This window comes from Bombina bombina, chromosome 11, assembly GCF_027579735.1.
Source record: "Bombina bombina isolate aBomBom1 chromosome 11, aBomBom1.pri, whole genome shotgun sequence".
NCBI classification, from domain to species: Eukaryota; Metazoa; Chordata; class Amphibia; order Anura; family Bombinatoridae; genus Bombina; species Bombina bombina.
The window spans coordinates 76,638,157-76,654,310 of record NC_069509.1 but is presented as its reverse complement, the minus strand read 5'-3'; the positions used below and the strand labels follow the sequence as shown (position 1 = coordinate 76,654,310).

The window sequence follows — 16,154 nt, the reverse complement described above, 5'->3', positions numbered from 1 at the left end:
TCAAATTTGAATGTTACATTCGAATATTACATTCGAATTCGAATATTACATTTCTAAAACACAATTGTAGACTAGAAACACTATTTCGAATGTCACATTCGAATCGAATATCACATTCAAATCGAATGTCACATTCAAATTCGAATATTACATTTATAAAACACAGTATTAGACTAGAAATACTATTTCGAATTCGAATGTCACATTCAAATCGAATATCACATTTGAATCGAATATCACATTTAAAACACAGTATTAGACTAGAAATACTATTTCAAATTCGAATGTGACATTCGAATTCGAATGTAGCATTCAAATTCGAATATTACATTTATTAAACACAGTTGTAGGCTAGAAATACTATTTCAAATTTGAATGTTACATTCGAATATTACATTCGAATTCGAATATTACATTTCTAAAACACAATTGTAGACTAGAAACACTATTTCGAATGTCACATTTGAATCGAATATCACATTCAAATCGAATGTCACATTCAAATTCGAATATTACATTTATAAAACACAGTATTAGACTAGAAATACTATTTTGAATTTAAATGTCACATTTGAATCGAATATCACATTTGAATCGAATATCACATTTAAAACACAGTATTAGACTAGAAATACTATTTCAAATTCGAGTGTGACATTCGAATTCGAATGTGACATTCAAATTCGAATGTAGCATTCAAATTCGAATATTACATTTATTAAACACAGTTGTAGGCTAGAAATACTATTTCAATTTGAATGTCACATTCGAATATTACATTTCGAAATTGAATGAATACATAGCTAAACATTCTATTATTCGAACGAATATTTTCGAATTTTATTGAAAAATTTGAAAACGCAAATTCAAAAATAGAATGTTAGAATGTTATATAAACATTCGAAATTCGATTTGAACGAACGAATGTATCAAAATTCGTTTTAAATTTCGAATTTTTAGAAACATTCGCCCATCCCTAATAACTACATTATCTATTTAGAAGTCCCAATCAGATCCATATGAGATGATAAAGTTATTATATATTGGTGGTATTATTCTCAATATCACTTATGTATCAATTTATTTATTGAAATAGCTTGAGCTAATTGCACTATTTTACACCACCACACTAATATCTATTGGTGTAGTCATAGGGTGTAGATTATTTTTATTTATTATTTTGTAAAATACACAGCGGTTTTTCATTTCTTTTAAGTTCACTGGATACGGTCCCAATTGGTATATGTCCTATTTTGGACTACATTTATTTCCATTGTTAGTGTGTCATTCTGAAATAACTTGATCTCTTTGTAATACCAGCTTAGGTTACTTATTGCCATTAACTCATGGTATTTATTTAATTTTAATTGTCTGATTTTAATTGTTTGTATTTCAATTGGCCTGTATTTAAGTATATTAATTATTCTTATTTTTAAAATAAATCATTTTACATTCATTTGGTCTCTCGGTGATACATTGTAGATCTATAGTCAGTTGTCAGATTGATGCTAGATAATTATACTTAGTTGACCTGTGCAATACTTTTTGCGCTCCTATATTTATATTTTTGTATCATGGCTCTTTAATTGGCTCAGCTGTTTACACAACAGTAGGCAATTTTCTGAAAACAGCTAGAGGACCCTAAAAAACATACTGGCCTTAAAAGTACATTAAACAGTATAAACATTTTATGCACTTCCTCTAATTATAGGTGCAGCCATTTTGGAAACTAGCTTATACTGCAGGTATCTGAAGGAGAGTTGCTGCACATGTGCAAACACGTTAGCACTAGAAGACAAAGTAAGATAGATTTCAACATGGCGGCACTCATGACTAGAGGCAGGAAATGATCTCAGTACTATGGTTTTAAAATGTATTTAATATGCTTTAAACACTCAAGCACCCCAGGGGCTCCAAGTATAGCACAGATCCTAGAATGAAGTCCATCAGACTTATTGATTTACACATTCATACAGACATTAAAAAGACATGGAAGTTAATATTAAACATTTATGATTCAGACAAAGCATGTATGTTAAAAAATAAACTTTCCAATTTAGAATTGTTATCCCTGTTTCTTTTTGTATCCCTTGTTGTAAATTAGCTCCTTTCATGAGAGCATATCTAGACTCAGACGTGCAACCATGACTTAAATTTGATGCAACCCTAACCTTATGTTTTTGAGAACATACCCTACATTGGTAATGGCAAACCTCCCAACTATCATTGTTTGAGAAGTCCTTAATTCTGAGCTCTGTCTGGCTGTCCTTCTGAGACATCCATATGTCCCTATTTGCAGAATTTTCAGTTGCCACACCCATATACCACAATACACACCCACAAACTGCACAGACACGCCCACTGAGTGCCCAGACGTGCTCATTATCCCGCCCACTATCCACCCAGGGCCCTACCTCCTCACATCATGGTCCCACCCAAAAATGGCAACAGCTCTCCTCAACCTTCTAAATCCCTAATATCTAGCCACAAGTGTTGGGAGATATGCAATGCATCTTGTTACGTTGCTTCACTTAGGTAAATAGGAATACATCATGTCTAGCTGTGTATGCTGCTCTGATGTCTTTTAAATATCTTTTTTTTGTGTAGGGGTGTGATTTGTGGTGCCATAACCTCACAATACCTGCTTGAAAAGTCCAGAATCGTATTTCAGGTAAATTGTATCTTTTTTTTTCTTTTAAAACAATTAATATAAATACTGTTCTTTTGAAGAAGGGAGCAAAAGTATTTTGAAATTAATAAACAGAATAATAGCTCAACATAGCACTATTGCGCAAAGACTTAATTTGTTTCTGTTTTAAACAATTAGCAATGTGTGCACTGACTTTCAGTCATTTTTTTGTGATCTCTTTTGTGGCATGATTTTGCATTTACTTGTTAACTTAAAGGGACAGTCTACACCTTAGTCATCTTAAAGTCTTACCTTAGATTAAAATATCTTCCTGCACCTCTTTCTATATCATGCAGCAGGAACAGTAAACAAGTTATTTTAAAATGAATATTGTTTCTGGTCACTTTGAAATGGCTGCCAAGCTCCGCACACTGATGACATCACTATCTGGGCTGCATCTGGGCACTCTGCTGACAAGTATTGACTGTTGAATCCAACTAGTGAGCCTTTTGTGATTGGAAGCCATATGCAGCCCAGACCATGAGATATCATCAGTGGGCTGAGCTTGACAGCCATTTTAAAGTGGCCAGAAACAATATTATTTTTTATTTTTATTTTTTTTAACAATTTTTTTTATTGAGGTTAAAACAGAAACAGTTATACAGTGGTAAGACATATTTAGGTACATCTATACATGTTACTTAGTAGGCATATCACCAGGTGGTAAATATCTTACATAGAAGAAAATATACGCCAGACCTCTCCTGAAGTCTAGCCTATTATAAATGGCCCTCATTTATGTTATACAGAAACATATAATACAGAGCATCCAGCATCTTTAGCAACAGTCTCTATCCATAGGTTATTGGTGATGGATGACCCTGAAAAATATACTGGAGCTGTGAACCTTGGCTCCATGAATATAAACCTAAAAAGAACATTTTAAACACGGTGTAGCAATATTGGTTCACATCGGTATATCCTGATACGTAAACAGATTCAGTTGGTACTTTATGAGCTATATCAGAGAGGGGGGAAAGTCATGAAAAGAAAATAAGAGGGGAAACCTAGTAAGAGTAGGTGAAAAGTAGGTTAGCCAGAAGAGGTAGGAGGAAAGTAAGGGGAAAGGAGAGAGAGAGAGAGAGAGAGAGAGAGAGAGAGAAAAAGAAAAGGGGGAAGGGAGGTGGAGGGGTTAGGGGGATGGGAGGCAGCAGGTTTCCAGTCATGTTCAAACTTTGGTCAATATATTCTGTGGGAGAGCATCCCATGCGGACTATATATCAGTATGCAAATCTATGTGACCCCTATTCAAATATACCGCTTCCTCCATCTCTATCACTTTCCCTAAATGGGGGGCACTGAGTTGTTTCCAGTGTCTCGCAATGGCTAGCTTGGTGGATATCAGAAGGTAGATAAAGAGGTGTTGCTGGGGTTTAGGGAGTTTGGGGATATTAAGGTGAAGTAAATAGGTCTCCGGGCCCTGACGGTAGGGCAAGTGGTCTGCATAAGACAAGAACCCTTGTGCATAGTTTCTGAATTTCTGGGCAGCTCCACCAAATGTGAAGGTCATCCCCTTTTTGATCGCACCCTCTCCAACATCTGTTCGAGACAGTGGGAGAGAACCTGGACAGTCGGCTGGGCACCCAGTGCCACCTTGTGAGTAATTTATAAAATAGTTCAAAGAAGGTTACGCTGTGTATTGCCTGTCTAGTGTGGGCTATAGCTCTCATCCATTCTTGAGCATCTAGGACCCTGTCCAGGTCTCTCTCCCACGCCAGGATGTTATGTGTCTTGTAGAGAGTAGGACGGTTCTGGGCACATTGATAGTGTATCGTTAAAAGTTGGTGTCCCTGTATACCCATCTGAAGTCTAGTTTCCCATAATGTGGGTGCTCGCAGCCCGGATTTGAAAAAGTTCCAGCTGTGTAGTGACCTAAAACGCGTGACCTCAAAGTGCATTTTCAGTGGGATTGTAAAGTGCGTTATGAGAGTGGGGCACGTGGCCCAGGATTTCGACATACATACCCTTAATCATCTTTATGGGGAGAGCAGACCAGCCATGGGTATTAGAATCCGGTAGTCCTTTTCGGAGTCCTCGGATACTGTGAATAGGGGATGGGTGAGGCGCCACCATTGGAAGATGGCGCAATTTGTGCCACATAAGGAGGCAGTGTTTGATAACTGGATTGGAAGTGAGGGAAAGTGGTCCACAGTGTAGCGGATTCCATATTAGATCCTGAAGTAGGATATCGTGGGGCAGTGCTGCTTGCTCTATTTCGTACCATTGGGGTGTTCCCTGTGGGGACCCCAGCCTGATATGTGTGTTAGTGTAATGGCTTCATAATATAATCTGAGGTTGTGGAGGCCCCAACCTCCTTTATTTACCAGGGCTTGTAGTATTTTTCTTGCAACTCTGGGATGGGAGTCAGCCCAGACATATTTGTTAAGAAGCGATTGGAAACTGTCTGTATAGGTAATGGGGAGTTGTAGGGGGAGACATCTAAACAGATAGGTGAGTTTTGGCAGGATCATCACTTTGAATGCCGAAATCCTACCCATCCAAGAGACCTCCTTGTATCTAGGGAGTGCAAGCATCTGTGTGAGATCCTGGAGAAAATAGTCATAGTTTATTTTTATTACGCTCTTAAAGTCATGCGATAGGAAGACACCTAGGTGTCGTAGTCCCTTTGAGTTCCACTTGAAATCATGATTGGCCTGCAGGACAGAGAGCTGGGTAGTGGGGATGTGGAGCGGGTAGGCCTCTGTTTTGGTCACATTAAGCTTGTAAAACAATATTCTACCAAATAAGTCAAATAGGTGTAGGAGGTGGGAGAGTGATCTGTGGGGGTCAGTCAAGAAGACTGTCAAGTCACCTGCAAAAAGGCTAAGCTTCTGATATGTACCCTGGATGTATATGCCTTTGATGTCATTGCTCGCACGGATGGCTTCAGCAAGTGGCTCTATGGCCATTACAAAAAGTAGGGGGGATAATGGGCACCCTTGCCGGGTACCATTTCTAAGGGCAAAGAGGTCAGAGCAGAATCCCAAGCCCCTCACTTTGGCAGTCGGGTGGGAGTAGAGAGCTCCCACCGCTTTACAGAAGCCCTTGGGCAAGCCCGCAAATTTAAGGACTGCCATCAAGTATTCCCATCGCACCCTGTCGAATGCCTTCTCAGCATCGAACAACAGGGTGAGAAGGGGTCTATCCTATCTGTACCATTAGCCTCCGCAAACATGTTGAGGAGGTGGCGTGTACTGTCCGTACCTTGTCGATTTAGGACAAAGCCAACCTGGTCTCTATGTATGATCTTAGGCAATAACTGTCCCAATCTAGTAGCTAATATTTTAGAAAAGATCTTAATGTCAAGGTTGATAAGCGAGATAGGCCTGTAGCTTTGGCATAATGATGGTTCTTTTCCTTCTTTTGGGATGGTCAATATAGAAGCTTCTAGATACTCCCGGGGTAGGGAGCCAGTATCAAGGATTTCAGTATATAGATGCTGTAAGTATGGGATTAATAGAGGGGCGTATGTTTTGAAAAATAGAGGGGTATATCCGTCTGGACCAGGGGCCTTGTGTAGTTTAAGGGATCTAATGGCTTCCTTTATGTCCGAATGTGTAATGGGGTCAACTAGGTGGTCAGCCTCTTTGGTGTCTAGTTTTGGAAGGTGAAGAGAGGACAGAAAATTATTAATGGTATGCAAATCTGCTTTAGGTTTGTTAGGGCAGGAGTCTAAGCTGTACAGCTCGCTATAGTAAGTCATAAAGGCCTCTCCTATGTCTTTGGGGACGTATGACGTTTTGCCCAAATGACAAATTTTTCGGATCCGTGTGGCCTTGGTTTTGGCCCGGAGTTTGGTGGCTAATAGTCTATCTGCTCTATTGCCTTGATAATAGAAAAGCTTCCGAAGCCGGAGTAGTGATTCTTGAGTTCGAATCATCTCTTTAAGAGTGATCTCCGCTCTGATTTGGCCTATACGTGTAGCTAGCACAGGAGTGGGGTGGAGTTTATTCAGTATTTCTAAGGGTCTAAGTTCTCCAAAGAGTTGGGCCAGAGTGGCGCCTCTCTCCCGCCTCAGGTGCGATGCCTGTTTTAGAAAAGTTCCTCGAAGGAAAGCTTTCAGAGTCGCCCATAGGGTTGTATCAGTAGTTTGTTTTGTGTCATTTAATTTGAAAAAGTCTTGTATGTCTGATGCAGTCTTTTGGGACCAGGGGCTTTTGATAAAGTGGTCTGGAAGTCTCCAGGATCTCAGACGGCCGCCGGGGGGGGGGGGGGGGGGGGGGTTGATAGTGACTGTTACCATGTCATGATCTGACCATGGGCACACCACTATTTTCGCTATACGGGCCTTATCTAGGGTCCAGTAGTCTGTAAATATATAATCAATGCAGGAATATGAGTGATGTGCCATAGAGTAAAATGTATAATCTTTCTCTGTAGTATGGAGGCATCGCCAGATGTCGAAGTAATTGTATCCCATTATGAGATTACGAAATCTCCTGGACAAGAGGTTAGTCCCCTTATCAGTGGCTGTATCTTTATGGGCACGCCTGTCTGCCATGGGATCCCAGGTAGCATTAAAATCTCCCCCTAGGATTACAGACCCACGAGAAACAATATTAATTTTAAAATAACTTTTGTACTATTCCTGCTGCATGATATAGAAAGGGTGCAGGAGGCTATTTGCAGCTTAATCTAAGGTAAGACTTTAAGATGACCAAGGTGTAGACTGTCCCTTTAATAAAAGTGAAAATATAAGAAAATTTATGTTGAAGAGCTTTTGCTGGGGTTAAACATGTTATTTTCTTTCCAATGGCATGGAGAGTCCAACTCCTGTCCACCAGGTGGAGGCAAAGAACACCCCAACAAAGCTTCAAGTATTCTCCCATTACCCACAATCCCCATTCATTCTTTGCCTGCGTAACATTGTAGGTGATGTGCGAAGAAGGTGTCTGAAGAAATCAAGTTGTTAATCCTTTAATGGGTACTTTTCCCTGCAAGCAAGGATTGGGGTTATGCTGTGTCCATGTAATTCTCTTTAGTAAGAGTAATGGTGGCTTTTAGCAGTTGGAAGACAGTGAGGTGGTCTTTGCCTACCTTCCAACATTTTTGCTACCCCTATATAGAAAACCAGGGTTGTTTTTTTCTTTATCTACAGGTCTATGTCAGTGAGGATTCTGTCACAGCTGCTTGCTGTACCTGCCCTACAGATAAGTGCTTTTACCTTCTAGGTGAGAAGGATGCTTAGGAGTTCCTTGTTTAAAAAAAAAAAAAAAATTAAAAAAGGATACTTAGAGAACAAGGTGGATCCTTATGGGATTGACTATCCATTTTAAAGGTTGGGGATTTATTGGGCAACACTGTTGTGAAGGCTTTTTTGTTTTTGGCTATGGGGATTTTTTTGCACAACTTTTACCATTTGTTTTGTTTGGGTAATATCTCTTTAAGAAATTTGTTGGATCGCACCTTACTTTTGAATTTGTGGTCATGTGACTGCTCAGTTATTTCCTGACTGCTGAACTGTTTGTTTGTACTGGCTGTTTGGAAGCCAGGATTTTCAAGGAATCAGAATTTTTTTTTTGCAGTTTGAACAGGATTTATCTGCTGGTGTGGATTGAATTCCTGGTTACAGGTTGGGTGAGTCTCTCCAGCGTGGCTGGAGTGTAGAGGTGCAGGTTTCAATAATGATGTATCTATGCTTAGAATTGTATTCTAATTTTTTATATTGAAATTAGAGTATAAGGGAAATAAAGGGCTTTTTTATTTACTATGGAAGCCGATCCCAAGCTTTCTCTGTCATTTGATAAATGTCTTTATTGTGCTGATCCCCTTGCCTTAATACAGTTTTTTTATTATCTAAAGATAAGGATTTCTTATCTGAGCTTTCTTTTTCTCAAGATAATGCTGTTCAGGAGTTGTCTCTGCTGTCTGCTAACATGTCCCAGTCTTTGACAGATTCACATGCAGTGTCCTGCGGTTCCTTTCAGTCAGTCTCTGAGAGTGTTTGTTTGCCTAAAGATTTGCTACGCAGTTGATTTCTGCAGTTTCTGCAGCCCCAAGTGCTTTACCTAGTTCTGGTAAAAGGAAGAGGAAATCTAAGAACATTTCTATGGGTTCTGATTCCGCCAAGACTGATTTGGTTAGTCTTTCTCAGTTATCTAGCGTAGATCTTCTAAGGGCTAGATCTCTGATTCAGAATCTGCAGTTCCTAGTACAATAGATTCTGAGGAGGTTAATTTTAAATTTAAACTGGAGCATCTCCGTTTACTTTTGAAGGAGATTTTAGCTGGATAACTCTGAAACTGTCGCAGAAGCCCCTAAAAAGGCTAATAAATGGAATAGAGTTTTTTTATGTCAAACCTAAATTTGTGGCTGATTTAGTGCGAGATCTATGGTGCACTGTTCCTAGAGTAGAGGGCGCTATATCTACCTTAGCCAAGAGAACTACTATTCCTCTTGAGGATAGTTTCTCTTTTAGAGACCCTATGGATAAGAAACTGAAAAATGTTTCTTCATCAGGGTTTGCAGTGGCAACCAGTTGCTAGTATTGCAACAGTTGCTGGTGCAGCCTCTTATTGGTGTGACTCTTTGTCTGATCTAGTTTTCAGAAGAGACTACTATAGAGGAGATCCAGGATAAGATCAAGGTTCTAAGGCTGGCTGAGACTTTTATCTGTGATGCCAGTATGCAAGTTGTTAGGCTGGGAGCCAGGATTTCTAGTTTTGCGATACTAGAGCTCTTTGATTAAAGTTTTGGTCTGCGGATGTGACGTCTAAATCCAAGCTTCTGTCTCTATCTTTTAAGGGTAAGAATTTATTTGGTCCTGATCATTTCCAAGGTTACTGGTGGAAAGGGTTGTCAGACTTCTAATTTTTGTTCCTTTTGTAACTTCAAGGTACAGAGATCTTCCTCATCTTTTAAATCTGACCAGCCCGGGATCAAGGGTAAGCAATCCAGAAAGCCTTCCACTGAGGCTGTCAGCGTGAAGGGGCCTCCCCTGATCCTGTTTTGGATCAGGTAGGGGGCAGGCTTTCCTTTTTTTCAGCAGGCTTGGATTTGCGACGTTCCATATCCTTGGGCAGTGGCTTAAACTGCGTTAGGGATTTTTTCCTCTCTGGAAGTTATTATCTCAGTTCCTCTAGCAGAACAGGGTCAGGAATTTTGTTCAAATCTTTTTTTAGTTCCCAAAGAGGAGGGAACTTTTCAACCCATTATAAACTTAAAGTCTCTCTACAAGTTTCTCAAAGTCCCGTTCTTCAAAATTTGTTCTATTCTCCCTCTGGTTCAAGAGGGTCAGTTTATGACCACTATAGTCCTAAAGGATGCGTATCTTCATGTGCCTATCCACAGGGAACATTTCAAGTTCCTTAGGTTTGCTTTTTTAGATTGATATTTCCAATTTGTAGCCCTGCCATTCGGCCTCGCTGCTGCTCCTTGAATCTTTACGAAGGTTCTAGGGGCATTTTTGACTGTGGCCAGATCTCTAGGGATTGCGGTGGCTCCTTACCTGGACGATATCTTGGTCCAGGCGCCATCTTTTCAGTTAGCAAGATCCCATACAGATTCTCTGTTAGCTATTCTCTGCTCTCACTGGTGGAAGGTGAGTACAGGGAAAAGTTCCTTGGGGCCAAGTACCAGGGTATGTTTTATGGGGATAATGTTAGACTCAGTATCTATGAAGATTTTTTTTTTTTACAGAGGTCAGAAGAGTCAAGCTTCTGGAGACCTGTCGTTCTCTTCAGTCCTCTGTTCGTCCATCAGTAGCTGTATGCATGGAAGTAATTGGTCTCATGGTGGCATCTATGGACATTATTCCATTTGCCCGCTTCCATCTGAGACCTCTACAGTTATGTATGCTCAATCAATGGAACAGAGTCAACTCGGATCTCTTTCAGAGGATAGTTTTAGACTCTCAGACAAGGATGTTTCTGTCTTGGTGGATCTCCCAGGACCTTTTGTCTCAGGGCACTTGTTTCCTGAGACCTTCTTGAGAGATTGTGACCAAGGATGCCTGCCTGTTAGGCTGGGGAGCAGTTTGGGGGTCCATAAGAGCTCAGGGACTTTTGGACCTTCCAAGATATGGAGCAAGATTAGGAGATCCTCAAGCAGCTCTGGTAGACGCCCTGGCAGTGCCATGGAATTTCGGTCTAATTTATCTGTTTCCTCCGGTTGCTCGCCTTCCTCGGGTGATAGCTCATATCAAACAGGAGCAGGTTTCAGTGATTCTACTTGCTCCGGCGTGGCCTTGCAGAACTTGGTTTGTGGACCTAGTGAGGTGGTTGTCATTTCCCCCATGGAAATTTCCTCTGAGGAAGGATCTTCTACTTCAGGGTTCCTTCCTCCATTCAAACTTAGTCTCTCTAAAGCTGACTGCTTGGAGATTGAACGCTTAGTCTTGTCCTGACAAAGTTTTTCTGTGAAGGTTATTGATGCTATGTTTCAGGCTCGTAACCCTTTTTCTCGCAAGATTTATAATCAGGTATGGCGGCCGTAGATACCATTTTTGGTGCGGATCTAGGGGTTTTTCTTGGAGTCAGGTGAGAATTCCCCATATTCTGTCCTTTCTTCAGGAGGGCCTGGAGAAGGGTTTATCAGTCAGTACCCTAAAGGGTCAGATTTCGGCTATGTCGATTCTTCTGCAGAAGCGTCTGGCAATTTTGCCAAATGTTCAATCTTTTGTCCAAGCTTTGGTTAGAATCAGGCCTGTGTTTAGGTCTATTGCTCCTCCTTGGAGTCTTAATCTGGTTCTGCAGCAGGCGCCAATGGACCATATGCATTCTGTTGATATCAAGTTATTGTCCTGGAAGGTTTTGTTTCTGCTGGCAATTTCCTTAGCCCGTAGAGTTTCAGAGCTTTCAGCTCTAAAGTGTGATTCTCCTTATCTTATTCTACATGCGGATAAGGTGGTTCTCTGTTCTAAATTAGGTTTTCTACCTAAGGTGGTCTCGGTAACGCAATATCAACCAAGAAATTATTGTTCTTTCATTTTGTCCTAATCCTTCCTCTAAGAAGGAGCAGTTATTGCACAATCTGGATGTTGTGCATGCTCTAAGGTTCTATTTTCAGACTACAAAAGATTTTCGTCAATCTTCTACTCTTTATGTTGTCTTTTCATGTAAACAGAGGGGTCAGAAGGCCTCTTCTTCTACTCTCTCCTTCCTGTTGAGAAGTGTTATTCGATTGGCTTATGAGACAGCTGGGCAGCAGCCTCCAGAGAAAATTATGGCTCACTCCACTAGGGCTGTAGCTTCCTCTTGGGCCTTTAAAAATGATGCTTCTGTGGAACAGATTTGCAAGGCGGCTACTTGGTCATCATTGCATATTTTTTTCAAATTTTCCAAATTTTATGTTTTTGCCTCAGCTGAGGCTTTTTTGGGGAGGAAAGTTCTTCAAGCGGTGGTGCCTTAAACATAATTTATACTTACCTGATAAATTCTTTTCTTTCCTGGCATGGAGAGTCCAGGACCCACCCTTGTTTTTAAGACGGCTTTTTGTCATTTTTCTGAACCTCAGACACCTTTATACCCTTTGTGTCTTCTTCTCTTTCCATAATTCCTCAGATGAATGACTGGGGATTGTGGGTAATGGAAGGATACTTAAGACTTTGCTGGGGAGTTCTTTGCCTCCACCTGGTGGCCAGGAGTTGAATTCCCAATAATTATTTAATGGATTTGTGGACTCTCCATGCCAGGAAAGAAAATAATTTATCCGTTAAGTATAAATTATGTTTTCTATATTGATCTAAACCTTAAAAATACAAGCCTTGGGCCAGATTACGAGTGGTGCACTATTTATCTCTTTCGCTTGTACGTTAAATTTGTAAGATGGAGACTTTTTGCGTGCATCAGGAAGCATGCATATTACAAGTTGAAAGTAAAAAGTATTTGCACGAGCGCTAGCCCAAGACACGAAAAAAGCTGAACTTCAAATAATATGAATGTGTTAAAGTATTATAGGCAATAGTAGTTCGTAAGAAGAATGCTTTACTAGAGAGTATTTAACATTTAATATATAAAACATAAACTCATAGACATATGCGCATAAAAGAGCATTAAATATAACAAAAAAGTCATCCCAAAGGGATCCCAATGCTAAAAAATATAAGTAAAAAAAATAAAAAGGTAAACGAATGAGTATAAAATGATGATAAGGTATCAGATGAGAGTGTGCTAACAATGTGAAATCAATGTGTCCAAAAATAACCAATAAATATAATACTAAAAATTGTATAGTTGTGTCCAAAAAATGTGATATATATATATATATATATATATATATATATATATATATATATATATATATATAATTCCAGTAAAATAAGTCAATATAGTGTTATAATCCAAGTTAAATAAATAATCCCAGTGGTGTAGATAATATCCTCAAGATTCTTCAGAACATGTCAGTGTCTATGAAAAGTGAAAGAAAAACAACATAGTGTAGAATTTTGTTTTAAAAGGTGCATTAAGCTCAAAAAATATCTGCTTACCAGGGGTTCTGTAATTGGCACTCTTTGTGCCCAGACTGTGCCTTTCACAAAGAGGAACTTTCCTGCAACATATTAATCTGATCCAGCCTTAAAAGCACAGCCCAGCCCTGAAATACCAGGGAATCTCTGAATTAGAGACATGGCTAACCCCAATTGTACATTATGGCCTAGAGTAGGCCTTGTCAGTAAGGTGCAGCCATTGGCAATGGGTCCACACTGGACTCAATCCATCACCCTTAGGGGGACTTTCCCCAAAGGGAGTAATCTGCATATATAAAAAGGGAGAAGCACTTAGATCAGAGATCAAACATTAACATAATTGCTTGTTCTATGGGTGGTTACACTCCAGGAGCAGTCACTTTTTGCCCAGAATGTGCCCTTCCCAAATAAGAATGTCCTGCAGTATATTATTCTGGTCCTGACTAAAAAGATCAGCCTAAAAATACTGGACTATCCCCCTCTAAATACCAGACAATCACTCTCTAAGCAAGTAAAAGGGTAGTGGCCCTGTACAATACTTTGTGGATCTTTATAGGCTCAGGAATAAGATCTTCTTTACATAAATGGTGGTTGATTCATGGAATCGAGGCGGTAAGGACAAAGGCTGTAAGAAAATACAAAAATGCAGGAGATTTGCATAAGACTGTCCTAAAAAAATAATTAACCTTACAGGGTATTCTGGTTCTTATTATTTGTCAGAATCTAAGTTGTTTTGTTTCTATTACTAAGCTAATGTACTCATGTCACAAACTGTGCTGTCATCAGCAGTTGTGCACAATTTCTTAGTGACTGAAATATCATGATCTATAATGTGGAGGTACCATACTGAACATGTATTTCTATTGGTTTCAGAAAATATTTTGTTTTTAATTATTTATCCTTAATAAACACATTTCTAAGTAATATTCTGAACACAGTTTTAAAAAGACATTAGGTCAAACTTAATCTTTCATGATTCAGATAGAGCATGCATTAAAAAAAATTCCAATTTACTTCAATATCAAACTGTGCATGATCTTTTATATGCACCTTTTCTGAGACACTAGCCGCTACTGAGCATGTGTAAAAGTTTGCCTAATATATGTATGTGTTGTGTGATTGGCTTATGCCTGACACATGATACAGGGGAAGAGAAAAAGGAAGTAACTTTATCAGAAATTTGTCTGAAAAAAACCCTCTACTCATTTGAAATTCAGCCTAAGTCCTCAATGGATTGTCTGTTTAGCTATTGGTCCTTTAATTGAATGTGCTTTATCTTTTCTTTTTTTTCTTTTATCTTTCTTCAGGCCAAAAATGAGAGGAATTACCATATTTTTTATGAGATGCTGGCCGGTCTTCCCTCTCAGCAGAAGCAGATGTTCTACTTGCAGGAGGCAGAAACATATTATTACCTGAATCAGGTAACCACAACATTATTATCATTAGTATCCTTATTAATATGTCCTTGTAGTTTCCAGTATATGTACAATCCATTAGAAGAGCCATTGCAATTTTTTTTGTGTGGGTTTTTCATATTTGAGGGCTTTCCAGTTCATCTGAAAACCTTTATTTTTATACCACAAAAGGTTTTTGAATTTTGCTGCTTCCTCAACATTTTTTTTTTTAATGTTATATGTTTTTGTGAATGCTCAGTTCATATGTTCGTATACAAGTGGTCAAATTACTATTTTAAATTATGAAACTGGTACACAACTACATTGGAGTCGATTCCAATCTTTCTAGTTGTGTTTATTGGCTGTTTTACACCTTTTTTGTGATCAGAGAACTCACAATACAAATGATAACATAATTTCCACATTTGAAAAAGAATGTATTGGGTCCAAGCAGATATTGGAAAATTCATCTTTAGGATACATGGACAACATTGACATCAGCGATTACAATCCCTCCAATCTCAAGTTAGCGACTAAATCTAAAGCCCAAAATAGACAGAACAAGTTCAACAGCCAAAAGCACTTGATAAATGCTCATCATCGACAGATCAATCATTAACACAAATGGCCAGAGATCTATGCATTATTAGATCAGAAAAACAAGATGGCGCAACCCATGCTAACACTGATGACAATGAAGAAAAAGAGAGGCAGAAAATAAGCATCTCCCAGGCACACTAAGGAGAACTCAATAGAATACCTCCCAAACTATACCCTACAACCCAGTTCTACAAACTAAAACTTAACATTTATTCCCTCAAATTAAAAACATAAATACATTAAAACACAAGTAAAAGAAGCGTGAATCTCCCTAAGTGCAGTGAATATATCACATACCACCAATTATAATCAATTAATTCCTGAAGGGCCAAATGGGAAGGGGCATTATCTGGTCTCTCACTCTACAACTGCACCAATTATTTAAAAAGACTAGCACCTAGATTACAAGTTTTGTCGGTAAGGCTGTGCGGTGCTAACGCACAGTTTTCCTTCACCGCTCACCACAGACAACGCTGGTATTACGGGTTTTTATAAACCCGGCGTTAGCCGCAAAAAAGTGAGCGTAGAGCAAAATTTAGCTCCACATCTCACCTCAATACCAGCGCTGCTTACAGTAGCGGTGAGCTGGTGTAACGTGCTTGTGCACGATTTCCCCATAGGAATCAATGGGGGAGAGCCGGCTGAAAAAAAAACTAACACCTGCAAAAAAGCAGCGTAAAGCTCCTAACGCAGCCCCATTGATTCCTATGGGGAAAATACATTTATGTCTACACCTAACACCCTAACATGAACCCTGAGTCTAAACACCCCTAATCTTACACTTATTAACCCCTAATCTGCCGCCCCAACATCGCCAACACCTACATTATATTATTAACCCCTAATCTGCCGCTCCGGACACCGCCGCCACCTACATTATACTTATGAACCCCTAATCTGCTGCCCCCAACATCGCCAAACCCTACATTATATTTATTAACCCCTAATCTGCCGCCCCCTATGTCGCTGCCACCTACCTACACTTATTAACCCCTAATCTGCCGCCCCTAACGTCGCCGCCACTATATTAAAGTTATTAACCCCTAAATCTAAGTCTAACCCTAAC

At 39.5% G+C, this 16,154-nt stretch overlaps 1 protein-coding gene across 1 annotated transcript in view; it reads left to right on the top strand.

The window, feature by feature from the left end:
* Positions 1–16,154, top strand: part of MYO15A (myosin XVA) — a 628,913-nt gene that overhangs the window by 70,463 nt on the left and 542,296 nt on the right. The window contains 2 exon segments of the mRNA XM_053694925.1: positions 2,608–2,671; positions 14,402–14,515. Coding sequence (XP_053550900.1) covers positions 2,608–2,671; positions 14,402–14,515 — 178 coding nt within the window.